General features: G+C 39.3%; 1 protein-coding gene across 2 annotated transcripts in view; it reads right to left on the minus strand.

Moving 5' to 3' along the window:
- ptchd4 (patched domain containing 4) overlaps positions 1-25,400 on the minus strand; it is a 56,130-nt gene that overhangs the window by 16,262 nt on the left and 14,468 nt on the right. The window contains exons 1-2 of one of the 2 annotated variants that reach the window (XM_042096315.1): positions 18,100-18,896; positions 9,874-10,351 (exon numbers count right to left, since the gene is read on the minus strand). In XM_042096315.1, the coding sequence (XP_041952249.1) occupies positions 9,874-10,351; positions 18,100-18,699 (1,078 nt within the window). In that variant the 5' untranslated portion in view covers positions 18,700-18,896. Of the gene's footprint in view, positions 1-9,873; positions 10,352-18,099; positions 18,897-25,400 lie in introns of those variants that run through there. The other variant, XM_042096316.1, reaches the window with a different exon arrangement.

Consider the following 25,400-nt stretch of genomic DNA (forward strand, 5'->3'; position numbering starts at 1 on the left):
GGCTAAAAGGCATAGTAGTTTTGAAAGATCTGTACATTGACAAACATTTTGCCTCATTTACTCAGCTAAAAGACAAGTTTTCCTTTCCGTCAACACACTTCTTTAGATATCTTCAAGTTAGGAACTATGTCCGCCAAAACCTGCCTAACTTTGAATCCCTCCCTGAGGAAAACAGGGTTTATAGTCTTGGCCCTCCAGATTCAAAACACTTGATCTCAGATTTTGTCAAGATATTTTCTGAACAGGTGAACTATGCCACCCACTCTTTGAGGAAAGCTTGGGAAGAGGAACTGGGTCTCCAGATTAATGATATTGTTTGGGAGGAGAGTCTAGGTAGAATCCAATACTGTTCTATTAATGCCAGACATCACTTAATCCAGTTTAAGGTCATGCACAGACTTCATTATTCAAAAACTAAATTACATAGAATATACCCTACTGTTTCCCCTTTGTGTGATAGATGTAAGTCAGCTGATGGCTCCTTAACCCACCTCTTCTGGACATGTCCAAAATTGTATGACTTCTGGTGTGGAGTATTCCATTGGTTTTCTGAAATGTATGGTTGTGTGCTCAAGCCCGAACCAGAGGTGGCACTGTTTGGCTACTCCCTGTCTCTATTAATAATAAAATAATAATACGTTTATTTTATATAGCTATTGACTCACAGTCCCCTTGTACAGCACACCATTATGTATGGAATGTTAATTGCAAAGAGACTGATTTTAAGGCTTTGGAAGTCAGAAGCAGTGCCACTCTTCAAGACGTGGCTAACAGATCTTGCCTCTGTATTACACATGGAGAAAATCCGATATGCCATGACGGACAGTCTTAAAAAATTCTACAAGATTTGGCAGCCATTCTTGGACCATCTTGCTCAATTTGATGGAGATCTTGAACAATTTTGAGACTCACAATACGCCATTCACCTCTTCTTTGATAAATTCTGTTTTGATTAGGGCTGTCAAAATAACTGATTAATTTCGATTAATTAATTTGAGAAAAAATAACTGATTAAAAAAAATAGTGCAGATTAATCGATTCCGTATGACCATTGACCCCGAGCCGTTCTAGTCAGTAACCATTAGACTGTAAAATGAAGGAGAGAGAAGAAAATGTGCTGCCTACAGTAGATCATTGATTGGAACATTTACTTTTAAAAAATGGCCTGATTGTGTTGATAAAAATAAAGTATTGATTAAAATAAAGTCCTCTGCAATGTCTGCAGCAAGGAATTTGCATATCACCGGAGTTCGTCAACTCTAAAGTCGCACATCAATGCAAAGAAATAGTGTTGACATTGAGGGAAGTGTTAATTTATTTTCATTGTGTCCCCTAGGTTATATCTGTGGCCTGAAATGCCTTGTATGTGAAAAAAAACTTCTTCCCGAAGTACTTTTGAATTTATTTCCTCAGCATATTAGGTCATATCATAGATTATTATGGCCATTATTTGAACAGTGAAAATAATAAGAGTTTTTGAACTTTAATGTCACAAATACTTATTATTCAATGACGTATTTGAATTTAAATATTTAAAATACTTTCACAGCAAAAATTATATATGCGATTAATTTAGATTAATTAATCACAGAGTATGTAATTAATTCCATTAAAAAAAATTATCGATTGACAGCCCTAGTTTTGATTTAAAGTACCAGTGATGCAACAGTACATGTCATTATCTTGAGTAATACGCTCTGTACTTCTTTGTTTATTTGTTTTTTCTTCTCTTTTCTTTTCTATCCATATAGACATGTGTTACTCCTAATTTATGTTCCATTGTACTAAACTACTTGGAAAACACTTAATAAACATATTGATAAAAAAAAAAAACACTAACCACAGCCATCTAGACTGCACAATCCCACTTTCACTCTGCTGGTAACAGTTGGATATCAGATCATATCTGATCAGTTTGTCTACTAACAACCATCATAAACTAAACCAGACTACTTGCTTCTGTAGACAGTCTCCTGCTCATCCCGACATTAGCTATTATCAGGGTTCTAAAGGGTTTTTTGGGTCATCAGGGTTTTTTGATCACCAGCCAATGTGGCTGGTAACTTTCTAAAGTTACTAGCCAATCAGAATTTCTACTAGCTAATTTTTTTTCTGGTGAAAATAAGAGAATTATGAGTTTATGAGATGAGTGTCACTGAATGCATTTGATCATTTTATTATTATGAATACATACCACAAAATATACACAGAAAGTGCAAACACTTCATTTCATGTTTGGTATCCCTATCTATCTATCTATCTATCTATCTATTTCTCTGTCGATATCCTCATCCCCTGCTTCATTCCTCTTCTTCCCCCCATGTCTGTCCCAACCACTGCCACATTTAGTTTAATCTTAACTTAATAAAAAGGAGATATCAATTATCATCAACAATGACAAGCCAGCTGGAACCTGCCATTCGTTTTCTCTCCCTCTTGTCCGTGCTCAGACGCATTCTCAATTAAATGGAGTAGCATAGGGCCTACGTTCAAGTTGGATCTTTATAGAGAGGACCCAAAAAGTATCATCTTTATGTAACATGCTGTTGGTGCATGTTGACATTGTATACTTTCTCTAACAAGAGTGAAAAACAGTTTGCAGTAGGCTACAGCTACTATTTATTGGATAAATGTTGTTTTAAATACTGAAAATTTTCGCCTATACACTGTAAGCTCCTCACGTTCCATCTTCGGCTAACTCCATAGACAATAAAATAAATGATCTTGCTACTTCAGGTTTTGCGGCCTCTGTTACATGACATCAGCCCACAAAGGAAATAGGTCAATACAATGCGTTTTGCGTTAATATTTCGTTATGTATTTGTGTTATGTACTTTCTACTTTACTAACTGGCTAACTCCTTCCTCTTTCAGTCTATGCTCCCTGCTCTGGCTCCGTTCGTTCTTCTAATTCCTTGTGTTTTCTGGTAGACACTCGTTCGCTTCCATGATCTCTCTCGCTAGTTTCACCGCAAACTGCGCGCAGCCAATGGGCGTATGTAACGTCATCACGTAGCATTATGACACAGTGGTCATGGAAAATGTAGGAAGTACTGCCAGGGGGATATACGACCGAGAACAGAGCCTAATGTATCATGCATGTAATGCCTCATGCATCACCGGCCAAACTGGCTAGTAAAATTTATTAACACCCGCCAAAATTAATTTGAACCCGCATTTGGCGGGTGTTAATTTAGAACCCTGCAGACAATGTAACCTAAAAACAATGGCTATAATATATTATGGGTAGACCTATATAGCCTAGGCATATCCACTCGGACAGAGCTTTTCACAGCCGACCGTCTCATGTCATGTCCTGCAATATTGAGGCTACATAAACGAAGTTTATTTGCTAGTTTTTTTCTAACTTGTGTGCTCGATTTCCAGTGCATTTGCTTTGCTTGTAAATTAAGTTGTAGGCCTACTTTCCTTGTCCAATGTGATTGTTGAATGATGCTGGCCAGAAATGAATATCCGTGTCATGTCATACCTCTCGTCTCGTTGCTACTCTGGCAGTCTCACCAAAAGATACAGCAGCTGGCAGGACGTCATTGCGTTAACTGAGCGGTTAGATATATGGAACATCTACTTCCGTGTAGTAGGCTACATAGGCCAGACATTACTTTTATACAGTAATAGCGGGGGAAACGTAGCAATGCATTCTGAAGCCCTGTTCCTTTTCTCCCAGGCCGTTGAACACCGAGGGAGAGGTGCGCTTTTCTCCCTCGAGATACTTTCTCCTCCAATAATAAACTTGTAGGCCTACTCGTAACGAAAGGCAATTGAAAAATATAGCCGCAAGCGGCAATGGCTGGCCCGAACACCTGCGGGCCGCAACCCGTGACATTTCAGAATCCAACAAAGCACCGACATTTACTGGCACATTTACTTGCTTGGCCAGGTGGGGGCGCAATGCAAGGCAGGCCCATTGTGTGTCATCATCATAATATAAATTAACCTGAGAAATTTCAGATTATTCATTTTAAGCAAAGAACATTTCTGAAACACTTTTTGGCCATATGGGGGTGGTATATTAAGCATTTGAATTACACATGTGAATATCATCACACTAATGATATCCAATATTTTGCAAAGTTTCAGATCAACCAATATAGGCATTACCAATTTCTGGCACATTTTCCTGCTTGGCCAGGTGGTGGCGCTATGCCAGGCAGGCTCATTGGGTGTCTGGATATCATCATAATCATAATATATCTATTAACCTGAGAAGTTTCCGACCATTCATTCAAAGCATAGAACATTTCTGGCACATTTCCTGCTTGGCCAGATGGTGGCGCTATGCTAGGCCTGTGAATTACGAATGTGAATATCACCACAATAATGATGTCTGATATTTTATAAAGTTTCAGATCAATCACTTTAAGGCATTGTCCATTTCTGGCACATTTCCTGCTTGGCCAGGTGGTGGCGCTATGTCAGGCAGGCCCATTGGGTGTCTGGATATCATCATAATCATGATATCTATTAACCTGAGAAGTTTCAGACCATTCATTCAATGCACTGTGATTTATGACACATTTCCTGTTTATGTGGTGAGATATTAAAATCATATCAAATATATTACAACATTCACAAATCCCTTCACAATTTAACATCAGCGACATCTTGGCATAATGTTTGCCAAATTTCAAATGAATCTGACAAACCGTCTAGGAGGAGTATGTTCAAATTGATCATGTGACATCAGTATAATTGTCATTCTTTCTGTTGCCAGTTGGTGACGCTATGCCAAACATGCATTATGGGCATGTGAATATTATCATTAACATGGTCTTTAATGACCTGTGAAATTTAAAACATTTCAAGCCATGCATGGTGAATTATGACACATTTATTGTTTGTGTGGAACGGTATTAAAATTAACAATTTCGCCATTTTGTCAAATTACAACATATCAAAAAAAGGCTTCACAATTTAGAATCAGGAACATCTCGGCGTCATGTATACCAACTTTGACATGAATCGGATCAACCGTCTAGGAGGAGTACGTTAAAATTGATCATGTCCACAACGCACAAATTCTCAATTACCTCACTTCCTGTGGGCGTGGCTAATGGCATGTTAATACAAAAGTTGTTTGTTTTTGGGAGTTACATACACCCCCCAAATTTGGTGTGTGTATCTAAAACTATATGCCAACCACAAGTCACAGTGATATAAGGGGGCGCTAGCGAGTCTCTGGGCCATACCCGGGGCCAAGCTTTTTTACCTAGCTGCTTTGTGTGACACCTGACGTGTGTGCCAAATTTCAAGACTTTTCGATTATGTTAACCACCTCAAAATATTTGCCAACCACGGGATCAGTCACCTAAGGGGGCGCTAGCGAGTCCCTGGGCCACGCCCGGGGTCAAGCTCTTGTACCTAACTGCGATGCGTGCCACCTGACGTGTGTGCCAAATTTCAAGAGTTTTCGACCATGTTAACCACCTCAAAAACAGGAAAGCAAAAAAGTAGAATAACAATAATACTGAATAATAATAATAATAATAATAATCCTTACAAAAACAATAGGGCCTTGCGCCCTTCGGTGCTCGGGCCCTAATAATAATCCTTTCAAAAACAATAGGGCTTCGCACCTCTCGGTGCGCACCTTCGGTGCTCGAGCCCTAATAATAATAATAATAATCCTTACAAAAACAATAGGGCCTTGCGCCCTTCGGCGCTCGGGCCCTAATAATAATCCTTACAAAAACAATAGGGCTGCGCACCTTCGCTGCTCGGGCCCTAATTAAGCGGAGTAAAGAGTACATTACTGGCTCAAAATGTACTTGAGTAAGAGTAGAGGTACCATTTTGAAAAAGGAATATGGCAGTTGCTGTAAAAAATTACTCATGTGCGTTACCTGTACTACTACACACTCCTACGACTCAGTTGTCCTAGGCTATATCTTCCATCAGCAAACCATCGCATTAGCAAACATTAGTCTTGTGGCTAACTAACTTAGATCCTGTCGGTATGGTCAGAACACAATGGGATGACAGTCGAAAGAGACAATTACAGTGCTGTTATCAATTTGATCGGTATAACCGCGTTTATGTTTCGCAACTACACCAACAATTAAACTAGCCTCCATCCATCACTCAACTTATGCAAACGTTAACAGTATTTTACCTATGGATATAACATCAAGTTGGTGAAAGATTAGTAGCCTACCTGCAGTAAAAACCAAGCATGTCCGATAAACACACAGGGTTTATTTCGGCTTCAAGAAGAAATAGGAATCACATTTCACCTGAAAATCATCTTACCATGAATACACAAGCCACAATGCAGTGAAACCTGTAAGCCATTGTGGTTTTCGGAAGTGAAGTGGAGTACTGAATATGCCTTGCATCAGAGCCATTTACGGCTCTGTCTTGCTGCGCCATCTGGTGGACAAACTACGTAACGCCAATACTGGAAATCAGAATGTGAGTGTGTGTACGTGTGTGTATGTGTGCATGTGCGTGCATGTGTGTGTGTGTGTGTTTGTGAGAGAGTGTGTGTAAGACAGTCCTACATTTTAGCTTCTCACTCTCTATCAGCAACCCTTCGCTCAACACCACCATCTACAGGCCGATGAGTGTACAGTCACTAAATGTACACATAAATTAATTTATTTTATACCTGAAAGTCCACAAAACTTGGCATACCCCCAGAGGATGTCAGGTTAATCATACACATGAAATTTGGTGCAGTTATGAGCATCTCAACTGAAGATTGTGGCGATTAAAGCAGAATAATATTGCATTTTCATTTTTTAGGGGGAGTGGGGGTGGGGGGGGGGGCGGGGGGGGGGGTCGGGGACCAAACTATTTTCTTAATTAGCCTACTTACATAAAATCATTGAACCAAAACAGTGATATTGTACCATTTTTGAGTTGCATGCAAGAGAGATTTCTAAAGTTTGCTGTAGGCTACAGTGACGGCAAATAGCGTCGCGAGCCGAAACATCACTACAGTGCAACTACAAGAGTTTTGTACAAACAACATACAAAAGATATTTGTAGCAAAGTACCTTTCGGGAAATATGTGAAAATGTTAAGGTAGAGCTTAAAGGAACCTTATGTAAGAAACAGGGGCGGATTATTACTCGCTGACATGGGAATCTCCGGAGCTGCTCTCTCCTGGTTTGAATCCTACCTCACAGGACGCTCGTTTAACGTATCATGGCTTGGTCAGCTATCTGCACCTCACCATCTCACCACAGGGGTCCCCCAGGGCTCAGTGCTGGGCCCCCTCCTCTTTGCTATCTACACCACCTCCTTGGGACAGATTATCCGTTCGCACGGCTTCTCATACCACTGCTATGCAGACGACACACAGCTCTATCTGTCCTTTCCACCTGACGACCCCCTGGTTTCAGCACGGATCTCGGATTGCCTTTCAGACATAGCTACATGGATGAAGGCACACCACCTCCAGCTGAACCTCTCAAAGACTGAACTGCTGGTCATCCCAGCTAAACCTACCATACACCACGACATCAACATCAAATTTGACTCCCTGTCTGTTTCACCGACCAGGACTGCAAGAAATCTAGGAGTTGTTCTCGACAACCAACTAAACTTCTCAGATCATGTTGCCTCAGTCGCCCGGTCATGCCGTTTCGCACTCTACAACATACGGAAAATCAGGACTTACTTGACTCAAGATGCTACCCAACTTCTGGTTCAGGCAATAGTCATCTCACGACTCGACTACTGCAATGCCCTCCTGACAGGTCTCCCAGCCTGCGCAGTGAAACCACTTCAGATGATCCAGAACGCAGCGGCGCGCCTGGTCTACAACCAACCCAAAAGGGCACATGTTACCCCGCTGCTCATCCAGCTACACTGGCTACCTATGGCGGCCCGCATCAAATTCAAGTCTCTAACTCTTGCCTACAAAGTAGTCTCCGGTTCTGCTCCCACCTACTTGAATGCCCTCATACAGACTTACACTACCTCCAGACCGCTGCGCTCCTCTGACGAACGACGTCTAGCTCTACCACCGGTACGCTCAAGCCAATCCAAACTTTTCTCATCTGTTGTTCCTCGTTGGTGGAACACACTGCCAGTTCCTACAAGGGCAGGGACATCCTTTTCCACGTTCAAAAAACTCCTGAAGACCCAGCTCTTTAGAGAACATCTACTCTCATAGCAACACTTACAACAAGTCTTACTGATCCTAGCACTCACCAGCCGTTAAACTGACAAGTAACTGTTAAAATACAGCACTCACCGACGCACTTATTCTTACTGTACTCTAATGTGTTTTTTTTAAACTGTCCTAAAATTGTGAGAATTGTTCTAAAACTTACTGTTTACCATGTTGTTAGTCGCTTTGGTTAAAAAGTGTCAGCCAAATGTAATGTAATGTAATGTAATGTAATGGATTATGAACTTTCGGGCCCCTGGGACCAGATGTATTAAGGGCCCCCCACTTATTGTCGTATATGTGGGGGGTGGGGAAGGGGGGTGGGGGGGGTTGGGGGTCCTCCCCCAATTTGTTTGATCATGTGATTTCCTGTATTCTGGTGCATTTTGGGGATGGCCAATACTAAATTCAATCAGATTCATAGTCTACATCCTGATGTGTTGATATTGAGGCAATGATTCCATGCAAAGGCTTGGGCTTCAGGGCCCCCTGACCCCTTGGGCCCCTGGGCCTGGGCCCGGTAGGCCCGTTCAGTAATCCATCCCTGGTAAGAAATGTATTTCTATTAATCATAAAATGGCCCTGATATGTCACTAGACATTAAGAAATCATGTTCATTTCAAATACTTATATCACTGACAACAGTAGTCCGGCCAGGATATTATAATTTAAAAAGTGAAGTTGCAGCCCTCAACTGATGTTGATGTCATCATGTTGTGTTTTGGCCTGATGCGCCACCCTCCACCTATCTACTAATCACGAAGTCAGTAGTGTTTCGCATCCAGGGTGCCAGTTCTGCTAGTCAGGGGGGAGGGGGAGGGGATACACCGCTCTACAGTAATTTGAAAGTGATTGCAGTACCAGTTTTGGCCACAATCTTACACGGTTCCCTTAAGGTAGAGGTTACAAACTACGTAGCGTTAAGAAGGCTTCAGGAAACCAGCCCCAGGTAACTTAGGAACAAGATAGAACTTATTATGACCTGACTGTTGCGTTACGCTTGACCCATGCCACTTTGTTATTTCCTTTAAAATCTCAAAGTGGCAGTGGTCAAATAGCGGAACCATATATCAATACATATCGTATTTTTCCAAACATCTTCAATCACTTTGTTATTTCCAATGTGATCCCTGCCTTATCTTCTTTTCTCTATTCTAACAATTGTTAATGACCAGATACCATTAAAAAAATTAACAGTTGTAGATTAAACAAAGACATAAATAATATTTCGAGGTTTCATTTTTAGGCATTGTAAAGCAAATCATTTACCCTGATTGTCATACTATGTACATGTTGTGTGGGCTTTTTTGTAACATTTTAAAAATATTAATAGTTGAATAGTATTAGTAAAAAAATGTTTTTCCCTTCTTTCATTTGGGGAAAAAATTGGACAGAGGACAAAATTGGACGGAGGCTGGTAAGACCACTGAGAAGGGGAAGGCTAAAAGAACAATGGGCAAGCTGACTGAGGCTTGTTTTGCAATCAGCCACATCACTGTCACTACAATGACAGAGTGTTATTTACAACTAAGAGAAGGTTAGTGAAAATGGTAAACAAACCCTGTAATCATATTGTGATGTCAAAGACACTGAGTCAAGAGTTTATGCAATGAAAGAAGTAAGTGAAATTTAGCAGAGTAATTTAACACAAAAACATGCAAATGTCAAGGCTCATCCTCTTTGATCAGTGTTAAATACTGGTGCATTCAGCACTATAGAATTTAGACACACTTACCCATGGCAAAGAATGGGATCCCAATAAGTGTAGAATTAAACTTTCCATCAGAAATAAAAAAAATCCCTGCTGCAGTCACATTGGCAATGCAAATAGTCAAGACTCCAAGGAGACCTAGGAAGGGTTTTCCTCTCAGGCAGTCTCTCATGGAGCTAGAGATGGTGGCTGCCAAAAGCACCAGGACAAGGCTGACCAGTACCTCACTCTTCGCAAGTACTCCTGTTTTTTGGAAGTCCCTCAAAAGGCTATAGGATGTGAGTGACTGGACGTGCAGATCCTCACTCATAGTGGACAATCGATGGATGAGTTTGCAGAATTCATTTTCCCACTTTTCAGCTATAACATCCTGTACTGTTGGCCCATTGTTGCGGAGGTAGTAAGTTATCTGTATAGCTCTGGCAAACTTCACCTGCTGGTCTCGGCTGTTGGAAATTGATACACCACCAAGCTGATGTCCGATGAAAGACACCCTACCATCCTGGAATGCAAACAATAGACTAAATTAAATGTCACTCAAGAAAGTTTGTGAAATTGTTAGGCTACATTTTTGGTTACTACTGGTGGGTAGTACTTGAACATTAAACTCCCATGCATCACACACTGTTTGGTGATTTTTTTTAGTGGCAAGACACAAATCTAATACTTAGGTTTAATAGACAGTAAAGGTATCACTTCTAATACCTTTCAAGGGGGTCCTAAATAAGATGAGAATTTAGCAGTATGTCTTGTGCCTGTCACAGCTACAATGTAAAGATTTTTTTGTAGCATGGCACAATCAGCAAAATGAACGCAGCGAAGAAAAAAGCAAAAAAGTAAGGTATAAGGTATATACAAGGTATTTTACTATTTTAACTCTAAATCAGATAACTTTTTTCAATTACAGTATACAAACTAGTGCAGTGCCCATTCATAACATACTATTCCTATAGTAAACCCAAAACTCATATTTTTATTAGGGTTGTTCAAAATTAACGCTTTAATCATCGTGATTAATTTTGAAATACATAACGTGTTACAAAATAGTAACGCAATTAACGCATTTTGTTTACCAATTTCCTTTGTGGGGGGCTGATGTCACGTAACGGAAGCCGCAAAACCTGAAGCCGCAAGCCTGAGAGTTTATTTTACTGTCTATGCTAAAGATGGAGAGGAACCGTGATGAGCTTTTAGCCGAAAAGTTTCAGTTTAAAAAGTTGCCTGATGCAAAAAGCACAGTGATCAGTGCTTCTGCTAGCACCACAGGCATCACACACTGTGCGTAGGGCACCAAGGGACAGATGAGGGACCAACATTTAGCCAATAGATAGTAGATTTACTGCAAACTGCTTTTCACTCTTGTTAGAAAATGTTTACAATGTCAAAATGCACAAACAGCATGTTACATAAAGATATTTTTTGGGTCCTCTCCATTAAGATTCAACTTGAACGTTATGCTACTCCATTTAATTGAAAACACGTCTGGGCGTCCACAAGAGAGAGAGAGAGAGAGAGAGAGAGAGAGAGAGAGAGAGAGAGAGAGAGAGAGAGTGGCAGGTTCCAGCTGGCTTGTCATTGTTGATAATTGATATCTCCTTTTTTAATATAACAAACTTATAAAAGGAAATCGTGAAGGCAACAAAGACAAGGTTAGAGGAGATTGTGGAGTTATCCGGTTCTACTACTGACCAGTTATAAACTGTGAGAGCCAGGGCACTTTGACATAGGCTGCACTCACTGTGATTTGGAAAATTGACAAGCATATGAAGTTGTCTTTGCCTTTGTGACTGACTGGTGAGTCTTGAAGTCTTCAATAATTTGTTTACATGAAGCACATGATATGCCGATTGAAACGCATTCCACTCAGCTAGCTAGGTGGCTACTGGCTACCAGGCTCATAATTCACTTTTAATTGCAAACAGAAAATGTCTAGCTAGCATCATGTCATTACATGCTTTAATTTCCAGAGTAATGAAAGCTCACTGTTTATACCAACTTAACCTCATGCTTATCATTGTTAATATTGTGCTAGCCATAGGCTATATTTGAATGGCGCTGGTAAAAAAAGATCACTATGAGAACGTGCAGACACAATGCGCTTTAAGTGACAGTGCACCATTTATAAATTAGTTAAACAGCATCAAATTAGTAGTGTTTCTTAAGAAATTAATATATATATTTTTTTAAATACTGTGTCATTATTATCCTTTAAATAATATAAAATTACTTTTGGGTCATTCCACGTCAATTCAACCAGGGCCCACGCACTTAGGTCTCAAAAAATTCTGAAAAAATTACCAGGTGTACCTATGTTACCCAGGAGACACACTGTAAAATGACTCTTATGTAAGATCAATACTTTCCAAGATACAGCCAGTTTTACAGGGGGAGGGGGTGTCGATTTTGTTCGGGCTCTTTTTTTTGTCAAAGTTCACAAGCCCACAGCGCAAGAACTAAACCATGTAGGAGGCTCACATTTTGCATGCTGGTACAATAAACACTCTCACAAAAAGCAATGAACAGAAAATAAATCCCTTCAGGGTCTGAATGGTTTCTACTTATCTCAGTAAGGAAAATAAATCAAGAGCCTATGTTGAGTACAAATATGTCTTCTGAAGGCTTAAACAGAGCCCAGCCAAAAACTCCAATAAAATTTGTAGCAACTTTGAGGGACAGCTATGACCATGCAGGATTATCCAGACCAAACGTGACGATTTTGCTACATACTATTCCTATTTATGTACCAGCATGCAAAATTTGAGCCTCCTACATGGTTTAGTTCTTGCGCTGTGGGCTTGTGAACTTTGACAAAAAAAAGAACCCGAACAAAATCGACACCCCCTCCCCCTGTAAAACTGGCTGTTTCTTGGAAAGTATTGATCTTACATAAGAGTAATTTTACAGTGTGTCTCCTGGGTAACATAGGTACACCTGGTAATTTTTTCAGAATTTTTTGAGACCTAAGTGCGTGGGCCCTGGTTGAACTGACGTGGAATGACCCTTTTACCTTTGTGGTTACTCATTAATTTTGGGATTTATGTTGTATTTAATATGCCCTTTAAGTTTAAGTCTTTAGGGAGAAAATATATGTTTTAATTGCGATTAATCTAGATTAATTCATTTCAAAATATGAGATTGTTTGAAAGCCCTAATATATACATATTGAGCTCTTTATCTACACATTAATTGAGTGTGGTGGTTATCCTGCAATATACACTTTTAGCGATAATATAGACAGCAAAAGTTAACCCTTTCAAACCAGATTTTCTTCTGTTGAACAAAAAAAATTATCCAGCTGATTTTTACTCCTTTCCAAAGTAGATATAAAGGGAATTTTGTTTAGCTAAATTATGTCTTTATTAGTTTTTTTTTATGTCCATTACAATGGACGCCTTGACTAAATAGGCGTAAAATGACATGAGAACTTAGGGAAAAAACACTTTGGCCCCTATTTTAGCGATCTAAAACACATGGTCACTAGCGAATAGGTTAATTAAATTTAGTGGGTTGTCCAGTCCACATTGGGAGTGGTTTTGTTATCAAACGGCAGATGGCGCAATAAGGCGTTCCTATGTTTCTTAATCAGTCATGGATGTGTTTTGGGCCTAACATCATTTAAACCAATGAGAATGAAATCTGTCATTCCCTTTAACAGCAAGCAGCTTCTCGCTTCTAGCTTTTAGTAGCCTGCTTCGGTCGGCGGGTAGGATACACTGAACTTGCAAGCGGGATATTCTTCCTACAGGCAGTATGGGCGGACGAGAGAGTCTTCATTTGCCCTGTAATGAGTCATTTAACCATATACCGATTTACGAAGATGAGTAATTAACACAAAAACGTTGCCTGGTGTCCCTTTAATGTTTGTAAAATGAGTGCACAATTTAATAAAATGAGTGTACTATTTACTAAAATGAGTGCACTTTTTAGTAAAACGAGAGCACAAGTTAGTAAAACAAGCACACTATGTAATTCAACGAGCGTACAATACACAAAATTGTGTGCACAATCTAGTATAACGAGTGCACAATTTAGTAGAGAGAAAACATGATTTAATAAACGAATGTATGTTTTCTCGGTACATAGAGAATCTTGCAATGACACCCCCCAGGAGATGTCATTGGAAGATTGTATTTGTATATAAAGATAATATACGCTCGTTTTACTGAATTATGCACTCTTTTTAATAAGGGTTTGTAAATGTGACTCCGAGCACACTAGTGATCAAGGATCTTTGGTTATACTAACGAGAATAGATTGTAACATTGTAGTAGGCTAGTGCTAGAATGTTTTCGTGTTGGCATTATAAGCTGTTGCAACTGTTGCTTAAAAAGATTATTTAGTAGGTTAAAAAGATTGCTCATACAGTGTTCCTCATCATCACTCTCAAGAAGCTCTTGCATTAGTAGAGTTGAGTTCTGAATTCTGAGTTCTGACACATAAACCCTGTTTCACAAGTGCTGTAGTGGTGTCCATATTGTAAACCGTACTGTCTGTAACCCCAAATAACCATTCGTAAATTCACAGGGAGTTAGAATGCTCATCTTTTTCGAACTTCAGAGTGTTATTCTATTTTTTTAGAGTGTCAGATTGAATTTAAGAACGCACCCTAAATTGTGCACTCGTTTTACTAATGTGCTCATTTTACTAAATCGTCCACTCTTTTTAGTAAATAGTGCACTCACTATACTAAAATGTGCACTCATTGTACAAAAAATAGCAGTTTAGCTAAATGCACACACAATTTAGCTAAATGAGCCCACAATTTAGTAAAATGAGCACACTATTTAGTAAACTGAGCACACAATTTACTAAATTCAGTGCACAAGCTAGTAATTTCAAATTAATGTAAAATGTATAAACACATTTATTTTTGACCCACTACTCAGATTCATTTTTGGCCCTTTATGGGAAGTATGTGGGCCACACACTTTAGTAAAATGAGTTCACATTCTTCCAAAATAGGCTAAATAAATAAAAAAAATGCAATTATTCTTGGGTTTTGAGGATATGTCAGAACCTTACTTAGTGACACTAATAAAATGAATGTTGGCTAACATCTCCCATAACCTGGTGTCCATTGGGATGGACATTAAACTTTTTTAAAAATCCTGTACTACACTGTTGTGAAATATATTCAAACTAACTTCAAATATCATGCAAATAATATATTCAAATAACCTGCAACGGTTAGAATTATACTGAGTGCAAATTGATTGGGCTAGCAAAACATGAATTCATATAGGGAATAAAGGTGTTTACATCTGTTCCTGTTGAGCTTCAGAGCCATGCTTGTCTTGTCTGATGTCTGCAGCACTCTCAGTTACAGGTCATGGCTGCATTCTGATTGGGTCATCAAGATTCAAATGGTGAAATCACAGATTATAATTGGTTTAGACCCAAAAATATGTTGTGTCCATTCCAATGGACGTGGGGCATCAACCTGGTCAGCTAAATGAATAAATGTAAATGTAAGATGTATAAGCAGAGCCTTAAGCCAGACCCCAGAATTGGCTAAGAGAACACATACCGTTCTCCTTCCTGTGTGTAATTGCACAGCCTGACACCTTTAGCCTAGCTTAGCATAATTCACTGGAAGTGGGTTAGACCAGTTAGCCAATGGCTCTCTTTTACAACCCAAATTCCGAGTTGGGACGCTTTGTATGTGAATAAAAAATAATGCCTTGAATTACAAATCATTTCAACTCTATATTTAATTGAGAATAGTTCAAAGACAACATATCAACTGTTGAAGGAGAGAAATGTTATTGTTTTTTTTTTTTTAAATCTGTTCATTTTGAATTTAATGGCAGAAACATGTCTCAAAAAAGTTGGAACAGGGGTAATTTTTACCGCTTTACCTCGTCACTTGGAGTGAGGAGACCAGTTGCTATACTTTTGAATATGAAATGTGGTCCAATTCCTGCCTGATATAGGATTCCAGCTGCTCAAAAGTCTGGGGACTTCAGTATCATGTTTTTTATTCCATGATGCACCCAATTGGACAGGTCTGCACTGCAGACAGGCCATTTTAGCCCCTGAACTCTTCCTTTATGGAGAAATAGTGTAATGAATCTGCGGAATTCATTTTGGAATTGTGATTGTGTAATGATGAATCTATCTGATGAGTGATGAATACCTCTACATCTTTACTTCTAAAATACTCTGCCTCTCTGTGATGCTCTTTTTTATCCACATTCATGGTACCAGTTTACTAATTAGTTGTGAAATGTTCCTCCTTTTGTTGTCTTTGTCATTATACAACTTTTCCAGCCATCACATTTTCCATTAAATAGTCAAATTTCTCTCCTCCAACAGTTGATATGATGTCTATGAACTATTATCAATTAAATATAGGGTTGATATGATTTGTAAATCATAGCATTATTTTTTATTCACATTTTATAAAGCGTCCCAACTTATTTGGAAATCGGGTTGTAGCAATAGCTGTAGGCTAACTTGGTCTAATGATGTGTTCCAGTTGTCCATTACTAGTCATTCAGAATGTTGTCCATGTACACATCCATGTTAACACAGAGTTGGGTGCATTGCAGTTATCAACAAGTTGTTAGAACAAAATGCTACTTTTTGTCTGTTTGCCTGCATTGTCTGTTGTCTGTCTGTCTGTTGTTAGCAATTGTTACCAGATATAGCAATAGTTTGTAATGACACATTACACAGTATATGACAGAAACAAACATTGTAGCAGCATAGCAACAGATAGAGGATGGACACTATTGTTTCTCCGACCGATTTAATGAGGCACAAAGCAGACAGAGCTGGCAATAAAATAGTCTATACGGCTCTCGTTCACTGTTAATGCGCGTGTTGGCAATTCTAACTCGGGGTTCGAACGAGCTGAAGAGTCGAAAGATGACTGCAGAGGGCATCCCAATTGCAACCTTTTGTTTGTAACTCAGAGTAACAAATCGGGAAAAACAACTTGCGAGCACAAATGGAACGCACCATAACCTACCTCCAGTGAATTATGCTAACAATGTCAAACTGAGTTATTGCACACAGAGGGAAAATAAGGTAATTTCCCAAAAAGTTCCCATGTTCCTTTAATAGATTTAAGAGGATGGTATCAGCAGGGGTGCCCACATACTTACCATAAAGGGCCAAAAATGAATCTGAGTGGTGGGTCAAAAATAAATGTGTTGTGTCACATTACATTAAATTGAAATTAAATACCATATTTTTATCAGTACGGCACTGCCTTAGAGATTCATGGTGACCACGTATACTCACTGGTGTCATGGGCCTGTTGATCTCTGCTGACAGAGATTCACTGCTTCCCAGCCCACCCTGCACCCCTATTGCTCCGTTTAAACCCCTTGGTCAGCTAATGAACTGCAGCTAACCCTTAAGAAACCATTTCGACAGAAATTCCCAGTGGCTGACATACGTTTTGGACAAACGAGGCGGTCCAAAAAAACAGCACGAGCCAAATATTGGGCACCCCTAGTTTGGTTGATGGTTGGCTGAAACACAAACTGTCAACATGTCATGATGGACTAACGGCATCAGTGACATCGACATTCTTAAATGGAAAGCACGGTGTCCAGGGAACATAAAACTAGTGATGCTTTTTTAATAGCCTATAGGCAACACTACCAACAAGTTATAGTATATGTTCTGCAATATCCTACCCTTTGTAGTGTTCAGTCCGCCTATAGGCTATGTCCCAAAACACTACAAGATTAGCCTACTACAATATGTTGTCCTAAAATACTATAAGATTAATTAGACTTTTTAACTAAGGCACCACTTCAGCAGGCAATTTCATTATTCAGGAGTCTAAACTTGCGTTTGTACAACGCGTCGGCCTACAGAGACTGAAAAAACAGCCTGTCGTCTACAGTCCGAAATAGAGCACGCATCTGACAGCATCCGCTGTGCTACACCTCTGTGCGCTTCGATAGCCTCCTGGGCTACTTCACTGTTTCTGTGTTAGGAGAGCAGCTACATCAATAAAGCAACCTTAGCCTGAACTCGAGAGTAGCCAAGGCTATGTTGATAACTCGAGTTGTCATTCATCGACAACTTTCGCAGACGTTTTCGCTTTAAAATGACAGGTTAAGATGACAGGTTTAATTGTGAGAATTAAAAGGAGGTAAATGATGTTTCAACCCATCCATTCATAGCCTACAGCACTGAAAACCTGAATCTGCCAACTGCTGCCCCGTGGTAGCTAGTCAGGGTGTTTTATGAGTAGCCTAGGCTATCCTTGGGTTACTTGGCATGTCTTACCTTTAATGTTGTATTTGGATAACTCAATGACACCTTGGACAATGTGCTATTTGATAGAATAGCTAATCGGATATCTTCGAGTATTGCAATTACATCATCCAAAACACATCTCTTGTCCCGATGGCTCATGACACAAAGATGAGCGAAAGAATAGTTAAAACCCTTATAATTAACCCGCAAATCCAGCACTTCCTTGTGGACTTGAAGGACCTGGTCAGCCAATTCCAGCACGTTTCCGCTAGATTTTGAATGCAGGATAATCCTGCCATATCTGCCAGGAGTGTGTAGGTCAGAATATAGCTTGTTCTTGGACTGGTCGATCGGGAAAAGACTGTTAGCGAGACTCCGTTCTATTTTAGCAAGACTGTGCGTTGGAGCAACCAGGATTTCGAGGTCTTTTTCTGGCTTAAATCTGCTCAGTACAGTGGATCCAAATATGATAGTTAAGACTGCAGGGACGGTGAGGAAAAAGACAGGGTGCCTGCTGACAAATAATCCAAGCCAGTAGAAAGAAGCTTTGAGCCCTCTGTGTATCACTTGCCGCAGCATCCTCCTCCAGATCCAGCTTGCAGATGCCCCGTTTTGTCCTGAGAAGCACATGTGACACGTGGCTCCGATGCCCAGTCCATATGAGAATAGGCTACAATGAATAGAAAATTCGTAACTGATTTATCGAGGGATTTTGTTCTCGTTAATTTGATTTCAACCTGCCTCTGCTCTATGTAGGCACGAAAGTCTCACTAGTTATACTGCAATGGCATAGGCCTATGATATTTTTCCAGGAGCCTGTAGTGCTAACTGCTCCTACGCTTGCGTCGGATTTATGACCATATCATGCAGCGTTAAGGAAGGACTAGAAAATGCTGATGTGGGCTAAGGCTCTGATCAGATGCTTCATGTTTGTAAGTAGCCTAAGCTTTTTTAAGTATTTCCATATTTAATTCAATATCGATAGGAAGGCCTATTACAAATTGGAAAGCAATTCCAAGGGCTATAGCGTAGCCTTTCAAATTCTAGCATTGTTTTTAAATAGGCCTAATAATAATAATAAGAATTTTATGTTTAGGATGTTATTTAGCGGATGCTTTTGTCCAAAGGGACTAGGCTATTAGATATCAACAAATTAACCAACATTATCATTAGAAATTAATAGTTAAATCAAATAGCCTATATAAAATACTATATTATTGTGATTCTACCAGTACATTCTAATAGGCCTAATAGTGGATGTAGCCTACCCACACCTTCTACACAGTTAAAGAAATTAATTCATTATTTTCTTAAATAGTAGCCTAATTTCTATCATATGTTTTGTGTGACAGGACTGGTGGTGGTGTAACAGAATTTTATTTTTTATCATTTATTTTTTTATACAGGGAAACTTGATATGTGTTTTATATTAAAATCGTTATTAAATACATTTACAGTAAAAGTAATAATAATAATAAATGCAATTTTTCTGCCTTTAAACATGCTTCAAACCCGTTTGAATGTACAGTGACAGGACACAGTACAAATTTTAGACAAGGTATTTTGTTTCACAAAAATATAAGTTCTGGGATATTTTAGTGTGACAGGATCTGACTCTTTAGCTTGTCACACTTAAAAAAAAAAAAATCGTACAGTACAATGACAGACCTCAATCAAAACTCAGTGACCGAATCAATCACTTTTGTCAAATGGACACTTTTTATGTGATGTTTTATGTAAATGTGACAGGGCATGAAAAAAACATGGGGAAGAGTTGTACAATTCTAATCATTTGTATAATTTGTGTGTTCAAGGCGGAAAACCAACCTTGCAACATTGGGACTACCGTCCCGGCAAGAGAAGTGAGAAACAAGGAACTCGATTGAAATCGTGTTTCTTACCTTGTAACATCCACATTGTTCTGACAAACTTAAGGCAGAGCTTAAGGCATTCACACCAAGAATGATACGATAACTATAACCATAACCATAACGATAAAAGCGTTCACACTGAACAACGATAAACAAAGTCTCTCCTTGTGACGGTTAAAATTCGATGGGTTCTGATTGGCTATTAGCATTTTATCATTCTGAAAATCGCTCTGAAAGTGATCCCCAACGATATCGTTCTTCATGTCATTATCGTTATAGTTTATGTGTGAATGTCGTCATTCATATTAACGACAACATTTATTTATAGTTATCGCTATCGTTCTTGGTGTGAATGGGCCTTTATGCTAACCGTTTCACTAGCTTGTAAACAAATCCATGTGCTTATCGTTACTTTTTTCCACAGTTTGAAAATAGCATAATGCACAACTTCTCCAGCAGAGGGGGAAATATAGCTAATCCTACCAAGGGGGGCTTTAAAGGTCTCATCTCATCGTTTTTTCATTAATTTTGCAGTGGTCTGTAGTATTGATGAATGCCCTGTGAGCCGGTTTTGGTGAAAAAAATGCTGTCCTGCGTCTGTTTCATGCTGTTCTAGTTTGGTGGGGAAGGTGGGCGGGGAGGAACGACTGGATTTCGCCTCTAGTCATGAATATTAATGACATGCTAATTAATTCACCTCTGATTGGCTAACAGTACTGTGACGCTTCCTCCAGTGCGTCCTCATCCGATTCTGCCTGTGCTATGCTCCATATTCAACTTTACAGTGCTAAAACCTGGCTAAAACTCGAGTCAAAACTGTTGCACAAAATGTCTTCGGAGATACAACTTCATGTGTTTGATCCTAGTATTCGAGTAGGAAGAAGAACTGCTTCCTGATCGTTTGTCTGTGAACGTTGGTTTAATAGAATGGTAACAATTGCCTGTCAGCTTAAAATTTCTCCTAAAAGAGGTAAACGTTTGTGACAATCGTCATCTTGCTTTCAAGTAATAAACAGTTGGAAACGTTTTAAAATAAAGACCTATTTCTTTACACAGTCAAAAGTCTTTGCAATCTTCCTAGTAGATATTTTACTTCACAACACAGGTAAGCACCCTAAATGCAGTTCAGCCACTGACCTAGCCTGCTAATGCTATCGGAATAGCTAGATAGTTATGGTTTGAATTCCATGCTACTATCATTGAAAGACCACTTGGTCATAGCCCAATATATAGATAGATCTAAATGCAAACACGCCTACCTAGCTATATTTTGCTGGAATTGTACCAGAATGCCTACAGAAGCAGAGAATGTGTGCTGCAAGACTTCTCCGGTAATGAGAACTATGGCTTTGATAGCCTGACATTGGCAGAGGTTAGCCTACTCAAGTTGTTTTCTGTCACGTATGACAGAAAAAGTAGCCTACTATAGGAATCTTATAGTATTTTGGGACTAAATATTACAGTAATCTTATAGGAATACTATAGTATTTGGACATACTATAGGTACTATAAGACTACTATAGAAAAACTATAGCGGTTACAGGATATTATAGAGTTATTAGTAGTACTTCTACAGTATGTCCCAATTATTCCTATAAGATTACTATAATATTTTGTCCCAAATACTATAAGATTCCTATACTACTTTTTCGTAAGGGGATTGGTCATGTGGTTATAAAAATGGGCAACACCAGTACCCCTGTTGTCTGTATGACCCTGTACCCAGGATTAGAACCAGTCTGCCTTAGCATAATGTACTCCCTTCAAAATGCACTAAACATTCGACTATGACAACTATGGCCCTCTGTGAGACTGAAGATATGAAAGGTAAGATAAACCTTTAGCTTAAAAGGGACAAAAACTGATGAAACTCCTAAAACAAATATACAAAACAGGTCAATTGTCTATAAACAACTTTATTATATTTACATACAGCAGTGGTACTCAAAGTGTGGTCCGCAAGCTCTCTCAAGTGTTCCACAAGTAGATGTGGTAAAATATAATAGATGAGTTGTTTGCAATATTGAACCAACTTGTATGTAAATCCAAACAGTTCTGCAACACTGATGTAACCTATGCCAGTTTAAATCATATGAATCCTCTGACACCATAAGCAAGGTGCAAAGACAATAAGCAAGGTGGTTCAGTAAGAAGGCCTATTGTGTAATATACTGTTGAAGTAGGTCTACTGTTTTTTTTTTTTTTGCTAGGTGGTCCGTGAAACACTGACAAATAGTAATATTGCAGTCTATTAAAATAATGCAAACACAAAACAAGAACATCCAAACTATGCACAGAATTAACAATGTCCTCTTTTTGCCAGATGATGCAGACATCTGGCCTACAGATCCTTTGTAAGATAGTGCTGGGATTATTTAGGGAAAAAGGTCTGAGTTGTTGTTTTGGCTTGTATTGTCCTGGGGATCCGAAGGGACAACACACAAAACACATTCGTTGGCTGTGATGATTTTATTACATTGCTCTTTGATTGCGCTGGGCCATAGGTGGAGCCATCAGGTGTTATTGTGGAGATGTCGCTTTCATCCTCCTCCTCCTCTTGATCAACCCGAGGTCTTCTAGCTGGCCTTGGATGAACAGGCTTGATGGCAGTAGAGGTAGCAGGCCCCCATGCCCATGGTGTATCCGAAGTGCTTGTATCAATACTCATACTTTTCATGAAGTATTCTGTTTGGGTACCTAAAGTAAATAAATGTGTATTACTGTCAAGTTACAAGATACTAATAGTACACAGGACATTCACTATTTCACAAAACTGTACTGGCACAATGGAAACAAAAATATTTTAGTGACTGTGGTAAGGTGTATGATGTACTAAGTAGCACACCCACAAGAAGACATTCGGTAATATCAATTCTATCTGTTATGCAATTCATGGGTTTCATCAGGTCCATTTACACAGGTGTATTAATCAAGCACCATGCAGTCTGCATTCATAATCGAGGTGCTTGATTTTATACACCTGTGGAAAGTGACCTGAAGAAACCCATGAATTGACTTCCCAAAACATTGACGAGCACATAAGAACCTGTATTAGACTACTAGAAAAAGACTTCTAGAAACTAACTAGCGCAACAATAAAAGTTAGATCACAAACCTTTGCTTCTAACGTGATGACCTAATGTAGGCTAGAAAGCTGTGTAGCCTGACATGAGGATGTGCTCTGGAAGACATACAAAACACTAAGTAAACAGCAAGTAATCAAACAAAACATCATTGTATGTCAATGTAATAATGGCAAGAAGACATAAATTAGACTGAAGTGTAAATACCTGAGCTCTAGTGATAGCAACTTAGCCTAATAGTGCAGGGGTATTGTGTTTTTGATTTTCCCTGTTTAGACTAGAACAATACCCGTACTTAGTTGAGCATAAAATATTGTTGCTAATATTATTATTTGTGGTTTAACGCTTAGGTTAGAAGATTATAGGTTCAACAAGCTAAATCTCTGGGTAGTGTGGTCAGTTTCTTATGTGTAGCTACACCAGGCACGTAACTGAGTGTAGCTACACCAGGCACGTAACTGAAGCATTCCGTTCGCGTTATGTACTGCAACAATTAGCTTCCAATAGGCCTAATCAATGGAAGTTGCTACACCTGGCGTGTTAGTGGCCTGTAGGCTACGTTCGGGAAAATAGACCATTCCTCTAATGGATTTTACCAGAGCCCTTCCTATTAGGCATTCTCTGATTTTACATGTCGCGAACAGAACACTTCAGTTACGTGCCTGGTGTAGCTTCCTGTAATATAGGCTAGCCTAAGTCTAGCTTGTACCCTTTTCATGCATGCTAACGTGAAGAATATGAACATGCTATTTTGTAACAGACGTTAGGTGGAAAAGTTTGTTTGTACTTACAGCCTGTGAGCTGGTGGTCGATCGTCATGACGGTACAGAACCAGGTTTTCAGAACATCAATGCAAAACCACTTTCTAAGGCAGTGAGTATTGTCGAAATGATTGGAACACAGAACTAATGTTGCACTACTTCGGTGGTGGTGTTCCAACGATAAATCCAAACCATTTCTTCCTCAACTCATGTTTCTAAGGCAAGACATGCAACATTGATGTGTTATTGCCAGAAATAAAACAGGCACGATTTTTTTTTCTGCCATGTTGGCAACTTGCTGTTAGCTCCTACTAGCTGCAGAGAGACAATCCCCTAGCCGCAAAATCTTCCAGTCTTCCTGTAGGCGGTCACAAGCCAAGGTGGGCGAGGCCATGAATAGTCAGTTTCCCTTCGGCGTCATTGGGAAGGGCTCTTTCTGATTCGCTTGTTTTTCCGTGTATTTTCTTTCATTGGCTAATGCGGGCAATGGGGGTAGAAGATCATTTTCACGTGCAGCATGCATATGCAACTTGGAGTGAGCTATAGTATTTCGAAAGTAACAAGTATTAAACGGTTTGTCAGTGAATGTGACCTTTAAGACTTTTTGGATTATAAAAATGTTTATAATATCCAGGACAGATCATTATTATTAGTCAGTATTATTGAGTACAAATTGCTTTTTGTTTGCCACTTAAAATAACGATAATGTCACTGATTGTGTAGATTGTTTTTACAGTCAGAAATCGGTGTTACAAATCGGACACACACACACATAGGCTACATGAGACATAGGACAACTTACAGTATGGTAAGTAGCAGTGGCGGACTCTTTGAAATAGGGAAAGCTCAATTAGGCAATTATTAAATTAGTACTATTTGGGTACTATATTGTTCTTTAGGGGCTAAAGTTGCTCCAAGCACAAGTTTAGACCAATCAGTATTGTTAGGGAGTTTTGAGGCAGCTGGCTTGGCCAGTGGCTAATTGCAGCACTTCTAGTCAGGCTATTTGGTAGCCTACTTATTTTATTTCATGTGAGTTTAACTAAATAAATCTGCCATGTTTACCTGCCTTGTTGATTTATTCCGAGTCCCTCCTCCTAAGGAAGACCATCATCAAATGGCTTTTAAACTTCAGGTAAACAATATTAGGATGGTCTACCTGCCACTTTACACCACTATATAGCGAGCTAGCTAGCTACAATGCACAACTGAAACAAAAAGCAAGTCAAGCAAGCAGGGCATGCTACAGGGGTCCGGGGGCATGGCCCCCCGAAAGAAATGTTAAATATGTTAACGTTTAAATGCATCTTTGAAAAGAAATTCAGAGGTTTGACTATTTTTATCTATGGATGGAAGTATTTCTGCTGTAGCATAAACTATTGTGCACTTCAGAATTGTAACCATCCATACACAGGTGGAATAGTTGATGCTACTGCAATATGTTCACAACCACAAAGCATATTTGCTGAGTTTCACAGTGAAGAAATAGTCAAAGATTACATTTCAGCACCGTGAAATTATGCAGAAGTTATCACCTGTGTTGTTCAGCTAGTTAATCTAACTGTAATATAATGGCCATCTATATCTTTCTTTTTTCAGGACTATCTGGGCTACCC

This window comes from Alosa sapidissima, chromosome 6 (genome assembly GCF_018492685.1).
Source record: "Alosa sapidissima isolate fAloSap1 chromosome 6, fAloSap1.pri, whole genome shotgun sequence".
NCBI lineage: Eukaryota > Metazoa > Chordata > Actinopteri > Clupeiformes > Clupeidae > Alosa > Alosa sapidissima.